This window comes from Eulemur rufifrons, chromosome 4 (assembly GCF_041146395.1).
Source record: "Eulemur rufifrons isolate Redbay chromosome 4, OSU_ERuf_1, whole genome shotgun sequence".
Taxonomy (NCBI): Eukaryota; Metazoa; Chordata; class Mammalia; order Primates; family Lemuridae; genus Eulemur; species Eulemur rufifrons.
This window is the reverse complement of record NC_090986.1, coordinates 62666498-62677691: the sequence shown is the minus strand read 5'-3', so window position 1 is coordinate 62677691 and position 11194 is coordinate 62666498. Positions and strand designations below refer to the sequence as shown.

Here is an 11194-nt window from a genome sequence, read left to right as displayed (position 1 = left end):
GCTGTGAGCTACGACTGTGGTCCCCAACCCCCTGGGCCTGTTAGGAATCTGGGCAAGCAGGCAAAGCTTCATCTGTATTTACAGCTGCTCCCCATTACTAGCATCACCGCATAGATTCCACCCCTGTCAGATCAGTGGCAGCATTAGATTCTCATAGGAGCACGAACCCTACTGTAAACTGCACATGCGAGGGATCTAGGTTGCAAGCTCCTTATGAGAGAGAATCTAATGCCTGATTATCGGAGGTGGTGATGCTAGTGCTGGAGAGTGCCTGCAAATACAGATTATCATTAGCAGAGGTTTGACAGCACAAAAAATGTAATGCACTTGAATTATCCCATAAACCATACCCCGCTGCCACCACCCCCATCTGTGGAAAAACTGTCTTCCATGAAACTGGTCCCTGGTGCCATAAAGGTTGGGGACCACTGAGCTACGGTGACACCATTGCACTCTACCCAGGTGACAGAGCAAGATTCAAAAAAAAAAAAAAAAAAAAATTCAAAGCAAAAATGAGAAAAATAATGACAATGCAATGAAATTTTCATAGAATTAAATTTATTAATATTCAATTTAGAGGATTACACATTATTTATAAAGCATGTTCTTTCATTCATGAAATGTCAATAGTAGACCATAGTTGTGGTTATAGATTTAATGGGCTTTGTTGGCAAAAGAAAAATTGGCAACCTCATATCAGGAGCCAAATTTTTAGGAAATATTATTGGTGCATAAAATCCCAAAGTCAGGAAAGCACTCCACTGTATTTTTATTTAATTATAAAGGTAACACATATACATGTTAAGATTCAAAGAGTATCACTAGTCATAAAATCAAAGATCTTTCTAACCCATTTCTCCACATCAACACCAATCACAATTCTCATAGTAACTACTATTTTTACTAATTTTGAAACTTCTGAAACATTTTTATACCTATACAAATATACATTTTTTTCCCAAAATGGATACTGATACAACCTATACTGCCCTGTGCCTTGCTTTGTCCTCATAACAAAATGTAATTATCTCCAGGCTCTTTATTTCAGAATTCTAAATTTTCTTTGATATTTTAAAATTGCATTGAAATCCTACTATGAGCTAAATTTCATAACTGTTACGGAAACAGGTAGGCAGGTAGGCAGAATGTACCAGGAAAGGAGAGGTCACATAGAAAAGAGGAGTGAACCCATCAACAAGTTAGTAATCTGCAAGGGAGAATAAATAAGTATTTAAATAGCTCTAATATTTATTTGTTCATTTATATAGTTTTTTTTTTTTTTTTTTTTTGAGACAGAGTCTCACTCTGTTGCCCAGGCTAGAGTGCCGTGGCGTCAGCCTAGCTCACAGCAACCTCAAACTCCTGGGCTCAAGTGATCCTCCTGCCTCAGCCTCCCAAGTAGCTGGGACTACAGGCATGCACCACCATGCCCGGCTAATTTTTTCTACATATATTTTTAGTTGTCCATATAATTTCTTTCTATTTTTAGTAGAGACGAGGTCTCACTCTTGTTCAGGCTGGTCTCAAACTCCTGAGCTCAAACGATCCACCGGCCTTGGCCTCCCAGAGTGCTAGGATTGCAGGCGTGAGCCACCGTGCAGCCTAGATCTTTTATTTTCAGAGCCTGCAATAGACAGCCCTCAATTTATTTATTAATTTATTTATTTTTCTATCCCTAAGTTTAAAAATCAGTGTGATATTGGGTCTTGGACACATGCTAAATCTAATTAATTAATCGATGTGGGGTTGCACTTAATCTAATTAAGTAAATAAAGATTTATTCATTCATTCAAGAACAACTGAGTCAGGAGTTATTCTAGTTGCTGAAGTATGGCAATTAGCAAAACAAAGTCTTCAATCTCATAGAGTTTATGCTATAGAGACACACTGTCCAGACAGCTACTAGCCATGGGCATTTACATGTAAATTAATTAGAAATTAAAGTAAACATTCAATTCCTTAGTCACACTAGCCACAGATCAAGTGCTATAATACCCACATGTGGCTAGCGGTTATTATACTGGACAGAGCAGCTACAGAACATTTTCATCATCACAGAAAGTTCTTTTGGACAGTTCTGCTCTACATGAAGGAAACTTGTAACTTAAGTAATGATTTGTTAAGGGTACACGAAGAGTCTAGAAAGAAAGAACAGTAAGAATTAATTAACATATCTCAAAATGAAGAGGTTCGTACCACACACCCAGAATAGTACAGCTTGGCTGGTTCATTCCTAACCACCTTCTGTCACAATCATATACTGCATTCCAACCCTCTCTGCCTAATTCCTTATTAACCCAACTACATTTTCAGTAACTTGACTACTTTCTACACTGCAGCTAACCAGCTAAGAATTTCTCATCAAAGGTAAATGGTATTCTGGTTTGCAAATCAAGTTCTTATGAGTTTGGTAAATATAAATGTTTCCCTGAACCTGAACCCAGTGAGCAAGTGATCACCTCCAAGCTGAGAACCAGACCCTTTGCACTGTGGTTACAGCAGGGACTACCAGCTGCCTATAAATTTCCTTAATAATAAAATTCTGATTTTATTTACACTAGTTTGCTGCCTTTCTTGCAACTATATTGCAACTACATGCCTCCATATAATCTGAAGAGTTCCTTCAAAGGGAGATACACAACAGAATGCACCCCTTTTTTCCTTCCCCTCTTCTCCTTGCCTGCAAGATGGATGCGATGGCTGGAGTTCCAGCATCGTCATATACCATAGGGATGGTGGAGAAGAAAGGAAGAGCCTGGGAGTCTGATGTGCATGGAGCCGCCATATCAGTCCGGGCTACATATTCCTGAATTTCCTTTATATGAGACAATAAACCCTCATGTGTTTAAGTCATTGTAGTCAATGCCTAACTGATAAAATGATGAACCCTCCTAAGGTGCTCTTCTCATACGAGGACTTGTAGAAAACATTCTCTTTGAGATCTCTTTAATTGTAAGAGATATCACATCATCTTAGTTATAAAATTTAGGAAAACCTTAGATTTTGTTAGAAATCACTGCTTAAATCATTGTAAGGAATAAAATGTTATCAAAAAATGTTTAAATAGGCTGGGCGCGGTGGCTCACGCCTGTAATCCTAGCACTCTGGGAGGCCAAGGTGGGAGGATCCCTTGAGCTCAGGAGTTGGAGACTAGCCTGAGCAAGAGTGAGACCAGGTCTCTACTAAAAATAGAAAAAATTAGCCATGCTTTGTGGCACATGCCTATAGTCCCAGCTACTTCGGAGGCTAAGGCAGGAGGATTGCTTGAGCCCAGTAGTTTGAGGTTACTGTGAGCTAGGCTGACGCCACCGCACTCTAGCCCAGGTAACAGAGTGAGACTCTGTCTCAAAAAAAAGAAAGATTATTGATGCATTATAATCGCCTGATAACTTGATTTCCTAGAATGAACACTATTTATTTATTTATTTATTTATTTTTTGAGACAGAGTGTCACTCTGTTGCCCCGGCTAGAGTGCAGGGGCATGATCATAGCTCAAACTCCTGAGCTCAAGTGATCCTCCTACTTCAGCCTCCCCGGTAGCTGGGATTACAGGTTCCCGCGGCCTCACGAGGTTCATTTTTGTTGTTGTTGCTATTGAGACAGGTCTCTATGTTGCCTAGGATGGTCTCAAACTCCTGGCCTCAAGCAATCCTCCCTCCTGGGCCTCCTAGGGTAGAAATGGATTTAATTTGTTCACAGTTGGAACTTCCGTGCAAATCCCAGTTCTAAGAGAGCACAAAACATTTGTAGAACGGAACAAGCTCTCAGATTTCACACTAAGATGTGACTAAAAGGGAAGGTTTCTGTCTTGTTTTTTTAAATGCCTAGTAATTGGGTTTCAAGTCCTTGAAATAACACTTGGGGCAGATGGGAAGCTCCCTAATTTTTGTTTGTTTGCTTAACCTTTCAGCACTAGGGATAAAATTTCAACTTCATCTTAAAGTGACAACATATCTTTTTTTAAACAAAGGACATAATGCAAGACCAAATACAAAACAGAAAAGGAAAGAGCTCTAACTGTCGGACACAGAAATACCACACGCTTCCAAATACGGGACAAAACTGAAAGAGATGGGAAAGCTGTGCAAACTCGCATGACACCTTCCCTCCTCCCAGGTCCCGCTGCGTCCCCCACGATTATTCCCCCAGAGGCCGAGCAGGACGACTTGGGGGCCACCAGCCGGATTCAGCTGTGCCCCGGCAAGGGGGTTCGAAAACTCTAGCTGGGGCAGCCCTGGGGCAAATGCTGAAAAGTTCCCCGATGCCCTCGGAGGTCAGAGAAGCTAGACAAGAGCCCAGTCCCCCGCCCTCATCCTCGTGGACAACCCCGCGATCTCCCTCAGCTCTCAAGCGCCCAACCCTCCCTGACCGCAAACTCCCCTGCATCTGTTGTCATTTCGACTTCCAGAAAGGGGCTGTAGCTTAAGCTGGACGAGGGGTGGGGCGGACGCTTGAACAGCGTTCATCGTGGAACCACCCAGGCCCAGGACGGCTCCCAGCGGCCTCGCGGGGCAGAGAGGGGCAGGGCTCAACAGGCTCCACTTCGCCGATTCTCGCCAACCCGGGGCGGGGAGCGCCGCGCGAGCCCCTCACTCCAGTCCCCTGCACGCTCCTCCCCTTTCCCCGCGCGCCCCGCAGGACACAGCATCGGGCCTCCACGCCGAATCCCCGGATGCTCTCCTCCCCTCGCCTCGCCCCCGCTGCAGTCCCGCCCCCGCGCGGCCCTTGCGTGACACGTCACCGCTTGCGGCGCTTCCGGAGGCGCAGCCGGCGATGACGTAGAGGGACGTGCCCTCTATATGAGGTTGGGGAGCGGCTGAGTCGGCCTTTTCCGCCCGCTCCCCCCTCCCCCCGAGCGCCGCTCCGGCTCCACCGCGCTCGCTCCGAGCTCCGGGCTCCTGCTAAGCTAGCGCCGCCGTCGCCTCCGTTCAGCCACCATCATGATCATCTACCGGGACCTCATCAGCCGTGAGTCCTGACTGCACTGTCCCAGCTGCCGCACACAGGGGACTGAGGGGCGGCAGGGGCTGGGAAGGCGGACGCCGCCGCCGGCATGGGCTGGGGGATGCTGGCGGCCTGTCCGCGAGCTAGGGGAGGGTCGGTGCCTAGGGCACGCGCCGGGGTCTCGAGCGCCCGGGGAGGGGCGGAGGGAGGCCGAGAGCCTCCGACCAGCGCGGGAAACGGCGGCGCCGGCTCCTGGCCTCGGGCGCGCTCTGATTGTCGGGTGTGTGTCCCCGAACAGACGATGAGATGTTCTCCGACATTTACAAGATCCGAGAGATCGCAGACGGCCTGTGCCTGGAGGTGGAGGGGAAGGTGAGTCGGCCGGGCATGCGCGTGGGGGAAGCGAGGCCGGGCAGGCTCGGGTTTCCGCCGCTCCCCCGCCTGAGGTTGTGCAATCCTTTCCGCCACCTCCTGGCGGAGGAGACTCTTTCCGGGCTCGGGTTTTTCTAGAAAAGTGGAGGCGGAGCTGAGCCTGAAAATAGGTCCGCCACCTCGGCGCCCATCGCCCTCTCGGGGCTGTCCAGGACATGTGTTAGGGAGCACCAAGCCCTTAAGCATTTGCCATGTCACTTACCGACCCGTGCCACCAGGGACCCCAAACTGGAAAAAAAACTTTTACTTGCTTGTAAATGACCCCATTTTTGTACGGATCAACAATTGGTTCTTGTTGAGGTAAGCCTTTTCAGGAAATCCATGAGTCACAAATCTTTTCCCCATATGGTGCCTTCCCGGTTTTCAATAAGAACTTACCACGTTTGTTGAGAGGGTGATGGGTGCATGAACTGCTGGTATAGGTGTTTTGGATTTGGTTTTTTTTTTTTTTTTTGTAACCAGCTTTTTTTTTAATGCAGATGGTCAGTAGGACAGAGGGTAACATCGATGACTCGCTCATTGGTGGAAATGCTTCCGCTGAAGGCCCTGAGGGCGAAGGTACCGAAAGCACAGTAGTAACTGGTGTTGATATCGTCATGAACCATCATTTGCAGGAAACCAGTTTCACAAAAGAAGCCTACAAGAAGTACATCAAAGATTACATGAAGTCGTAAGTAATCATTGACAACTCCCAGCTGATGTCTAGGCTCTTTAAGGATTTAGGGATTGGCTAACTTTTGAGTTTGTTTTTGCAGTTAGACATACTTGTGAAACTTTTTTATTGTTGAGCCACAGACAAGAGTGTGAGCATACAGTATGGTTTTAACTTTTTAGAATGGAATAGTACTTAGAAAATAGTTAACATGAAATTTGGAATTGTAAATAATTCTTTCAAAGATCCTCTCTGTGAACTAGTAATTTTTTAACAGCTAGTTGCACTTTTCAGTGTTGTAGAGTTTTGTTGTCTTAGTTGTGGTTTGGGTTTTTGGCTTAACTGAAAAAATCAATTTGCTCAACTCAATATTAACTTATTAATAAAATGTTGTTTTAGAATCAAAGGCAAACTTGAAGAACAGAGACCAGAAAGAGTAAAACCTTTTATGACAGGGGCTGCAGAACAAATCAAACACATCCTTGCTAATTTCAAAAACTACCAGGTAAATACCTTAAATATTTGGACATAAAGATTGTACAATTTTAACTGCAAGAGCAAAAGGTTAGTTGCTACATTAATCTTTAGGTAATTTAATTGTGGCGCTGAGCTGTTTAAATACTAATTAGCTTCATTGCTACACGAAGATTCCAGGTGTAGAAAGTAGCCTTCCCTGTTCACAAGTGTTTCCAGAACCTGTCTTCTATTTCAAAAATTTCATTTCTACTTGCTTCCCAGATGACATTTCTCAGTTCTTCCTTTCTTGGATTGCTCCTTAATCTCTGAAGTGTTCTTCAATTTTCTGTTTACAATTCCAGTGTGTCTCATTGCTCCTGGTGTTCTTTTCTGATATATCTTAGCTTGTTAGTCCTATTTTTGGAAAACTTCAGTGACTACTTCTGAGATTTGATTTAAAAACGATACAACCTGGCTCTTTGATTTTCTAGCTTTCACACATCCCCTGGCCATAAGATACTTCCCTGCTATATTCTGATATATTCTGCTCTTTCTATCATTGTCAGCCTTCTGTTCCCTGTGCTTGACTACATAAGCAGGCTTGTAGGGTTTGGAGTCGTATCTGGGGGTTAAAAGAAAAAGAGTAAAAGTTTCCAGAAAGCCTAAAGTGTTCTTGGATTGCTCTGTACTCTTCATTTTTGTCATTGTTGGTACCTTAATCAGGTGAACAGATGTTTGTGATGAGTGAGTGTTTCTCTTAGGCATTAGAGCTTTAGTTGTGGAAATTCTCTTGATTTTCATAGTGTTCTGAAACATTCTTCGTTCTGTAGTTTTGATATGACACATTTATATATAATAGTCTAATTTTGGGTATTTGTTTGCTTCCCAAGTTCTTTATTGGTGAAAACATGAATCCAGATGGCATGGTTGCTCTACTGGACTACCGTGAGGATGGTGTGACCCCATATATGATTTTCTTTAAGGATGGTTTAGAAATGGAAAAATGTGTAAGTATGAGGAAGTGGGTTGAAATGGAGATATTTTAGGTGCAGTTCTCACTGTTTTCATGCCACTGGGATAGTTAGAATGTATTCTACAGCTTTCCTTTTAAAACATGGATCTTATTTTTGTTTCCATGTGTAAAAGATGGTTACAGAACAAAAAGGCTTAGAATCTTGATTATTTATAGAAAACTGAGTATAATAGCATTTTAAAGCACAATTTAAAGACTGAACTGGAGATCAGAGACAGCACTGTTGATTTTCTCCATATATGTGGCCTGGCTTTCACTTTTCATGTTTGTGTTTTGCCACACTTGCGTGAGTATCAAAAGGGTTTACACTTTGGTTTAATGATAATTGGCAGCTGATCATTAAAAGCCTCAGGACATTACTAGTTTTTAGTAAATAACAACTAAACCAGTATGCACATAGCTTCATTAGAATTAGATAACTAATCACTGTCTACTGTGCAAGGAGCTGCTGGCGCTGTACAGAAAAGAAAGCATTCATTATCCTAGTTTTAGTTTTCATAGGCTTCTGTATAAATTAGGAACTAGATAGACTTAAGGCCATACTGAATAAGACTAGAGGGAACAATAAATAAAAATGAGAAGAGTATGAGATAACTTGCCAAGGGTGGTTATTCAGATGTTATCTGAGGTTTTTTTGTTGGTGAAATACAGTGTTAGTGGCACTAGTCTCAACTGAGACTTAACCTGGAAAGATGTGCATCCTCTGATTTGGCAATGTTCTGCATCCACTGATAGACCTTGAACAATTTGCTGTTGTTCTTTTGGTTTGCACTAGGATGCGAAAGAAAAAAATCCCTGCACTTTCTGTCTGTCTTTGTGGCGGCCCAGATTGAATTGTGGAATACATCTGTAGCCTGAAAAATGTTGAGTGCTCTGATGGGGGAAAATGTTAATACAGTCTTCTTTGTTTTTACAGTAACAAATTTGGCAATTACTTTGGATCTATCACCTGTCATCATAACTGGCTGCTGCTTGTCACCCACACAACACCAGGACTTAAAACAAATGGGACTGATGTCATCTTGAGCTCTTCATTTATTTTCACCGTGATTTATTTGGAGTGGAGGCATTGTTTTTAAGGAAAAAAAAAAAACATGTCATGTAGGTTGTCTAAAAATAAAATGCATTTAACCTCATTTGAGAGAATGCCTTTTAGTTTAATACATGTTTAAACTAAATCCATCCTCTAGTGTTCCTGGAGAAGCTAGAGCCTGGTTGTAGGCCACTACTAGAAAGCATAAGACTGTCATCAGATAAATTCTACAGTGGAAACTACTTCTGGGACTGGAATATAAAAAGGAATCAAAAGTTTTAATTCTGAGTTGCAGTAAAGGGAAAGACCATGCTCATAGTGCCAACACTTGAAGTGGAGCCTTAACACATCTCATCACCTCCAATGGAAGTAGTAACTCTGGAAGAGATTACCACGAGAATAAAGAGAGACTAATTCAGTTGGAAGCAAAGTATTGTCTGAGCTTATTTAACATTAATCAAGTAGAACCGAGTCTCCTGGAATGAATGTCAAACTCCCTGCTAACTAGAACGGGGATTGGCAAACTGGCCTGTCTGCCACCTGTTTTGTACAACTCTGGTGGTTGCTTTTTTAAATGGTTGGGGGTTGGGGGAGAATACTTTGTGGGATATGAGATTTAAATCTTTGTCCAGTTTTATTGGAATGCTGTCATGCTCATTCATTTATGGATTGACTATGGCTGTCACTGCCTCAAGAGTTGAGTGTGACAGGCAGAAGGGCCTGCAAGTTGTAAGATAGCCATGCTGCCCTTTCATGAAGTTTGCCTGCCTCACCTTTATGGAATGTGTAAGAGTCAGTGGGCAGAGGGAAAAATAACATTCATGTATCTGAAAGGACTGTGGGTATCTGAACGTGAAAGTGCATCTCTGACAGACCTGGAGCAGTACTGTCTGCTGCTAAGGTTTCCACTAAAGATGCAAGAAAAATTTCCTCGCGCTTTCTGTCTGCCTGATCGTGGCAGCCAAGATTGAATTGAGGAATACAGGGAAGAAACAAGGGGAGTTTTCACAGGAATAGCCTTGTAAATACTGAAGAACCTGTTGACCCCAAAGAACCTAAAATTTGAGTATTCTGTAGAAGTGTTGGGAAATGTCCCTTGCCACCCCCACCTGGTTGGTTACCCTTGTAAAAGCTTAAAGGTTAAAACTAATGAAAAGCCAGTGACTTTTGAGTCCAGTTGGACGTGTGAATCCAGTGATTTAGCAATCTGGACTTTGCCCTGGTGACTTTAAAGTCCATAATGTGCAAAGCCTGAGGCAGATAACATCAGGTTATTAGTGCCCCCTGGTGATTGGAGAAAGCAAATTCAAATAGATGTTGGAAAATTGACAGTTGTAAGCCTTTTTTTTTTTTTTTTTTTTTTTTTTGAGACAGAGTCTCACTCTGTTGCCCAGGCTAGAGTGAGTGCCGTGGCGTCAGCCTAGCTCACAGCAACCTCAAACTCCTGGGCTCAAGCGATCCTCCTGTCTCAGCCTCCCGAGTAGCTGGGACTACAGGCATGCACCACCATGCCCGGCTAATTTTTTCTATATATATATTTTTAGCTGTCCATATAATTTCTTTCTATTTTTAGTAGAGATGGGGTCTCGCTCTTGCTCAGGCTGGTCTCGAACTCCTGAGCTCAAACGATCCGCCCACCTCGGCCTCCCAGAAGTTGTAAGCCTTGATTGCTGACATTAAAACGTGAGAAATACTGCACTTGACTAGTCTTTAAAAAAAAAAAAAAAAAAAAACGGAACAAGAGCCAGACTCTGATCTAGGAGGCCACTGAAACATACTAACCTGAATTCTCAGGCAGTGGTCAGTGCCGTGGAAACCAGGGTAACCTGGTAAGTGGGAGAGGGTCTTGAGGTAACATCCAAGCTGGAATCCAGGTAGGGAGCTAGCTAGCCTCCAAGGTCTGAAAGGGCAGATAAAAATAGCAGTGTGAGGGATGGGGGCGGGGGTGCTAGTGGTACCTGGCCCGCCCTGCCCCAACTTTTGAAAATTTTCAGATCTACAGTAGAGTCCCTACTTCCCTGCAATGTTTTTTTTTTGGTTTTTGGTTTTTTTTTTGAGGCAGAGTCCTGCTGTCACCCTGGCTAGAGTGCTGTGGGGTCAGCCTAGCTCACAGCAACCTCAAACTCCTGGGTTCAAGCGATCCTCCTGCCTCAGCCTCCCGAGTAGCTGGGACTATAGGCGTGTGCCACCACGCCAGGCTAATTTTTTTTCTATTTGTAGTAGCTCGGGTAATTTTCTATTTTTTCAATAAAGACGGGGTCTTGCTCTTCCTCAGGCTGGTCTCAAACTCCTGAACGCAAACGATCCTCCCACCTCGGCCTCTCAGAGTGCTAGGATTACAAGTGTGAGCCACCTCGCCCTGCCCAAGCTATATTCTATAATCATGGAGTTTGCTGAGAAGTTAAAGATTATAATAATACTGTTGGTTTATTTTATCCCACCGAATTGCTCCAAGTCCATCCATTTAGTCAATGCAGCAATGATACATCAGACACCTGTGCATGTCAGCAGTTGAAAGCAGATTTCACTACTATGGGAATGTTTTTTTTAAATAAATACTGGGTAACACTCTGTTGCCCAGGCTGGAGTACAGTGCCATCATCATAGCTCACTGCAGCCTTGAACTCCTGGGCTCAAACAATC

General features: G+C 43.6%; 1 protein-coding gene, 1 long non-coding RNA gene and 2 other non-coding genes across 5 annotated transcripts; 3 read left to right on the top strand and 1 right to left on the bottom strand.

The window, feature by feature from the left end:
• Window positions 1–4804: 4804 nt before the first annotated feature.
• TPT1 (tumor protein, translationally-controlled 1) lies at window positions 4805–8689 on the top strand. Of its 2 annotated transcripts, none has more exons than XM_069467673.1 (6): window positions 4805–4969; window positions 5244–5317; window positions 5857–6047; window positions 6429–6534; window positions 7376–7492; window positions 8294–8386. In XM_069467673.1, exons 1-6 carry the CDS (start codon window positions 4942–4944, stop codon window positions 8369–8371), a joined length of 594 nt encoding a protein of 197 aa, XP_069323774.1. In that variant the 5' UTR covers window positions 4805–4941; the 3' UTR covers window positions 8372–8386. The 2 variants fall into 2 exon arrangements, with proteins under 2 accessions (XP_069323774.1, XP_069323775.1); XM_069467674.1 differs by lacking the exon at window positions 8294–8386 and adding an exon at window positions 8435–8689 and having other exon boundaries at window positions 4808–4969.
• LOC138383104 (small nucleolar RNA SNORA31) lies at window positions 8238–8367 on the top strand. Its single transcript, XR_011233549.1, has one exon. It is a non-coding gene; the product is annotated as a small nucleolar RNA SNORA31 (small nucleolar RNA).
• LOC138382969 (uncharacterized) lies at window positions 8462–10263 on the bottom strand. The gene is made up of 2 exons (XR_011233482.1): window positions 10214–10263; window positions 8462–9891 (listed from the first exon to the last, which is right to left on the bottom strand). It is a non-coding gene; the product is annotated as an uncharacterized lncRNA (long non-coding RNA).
• On the top strand, window positions 9410–9538 carry LOC138383105 (small nucleolar RNA SNORA31). Its single transcript, XR_011233550.1, has one exon. It is a non-coding gene; the product is annotated as a small nucleolar RNA SNORA31 (small nucleolar RNA).
• Window positions 10264–11194: the final 931 nt, after the last annotated feature.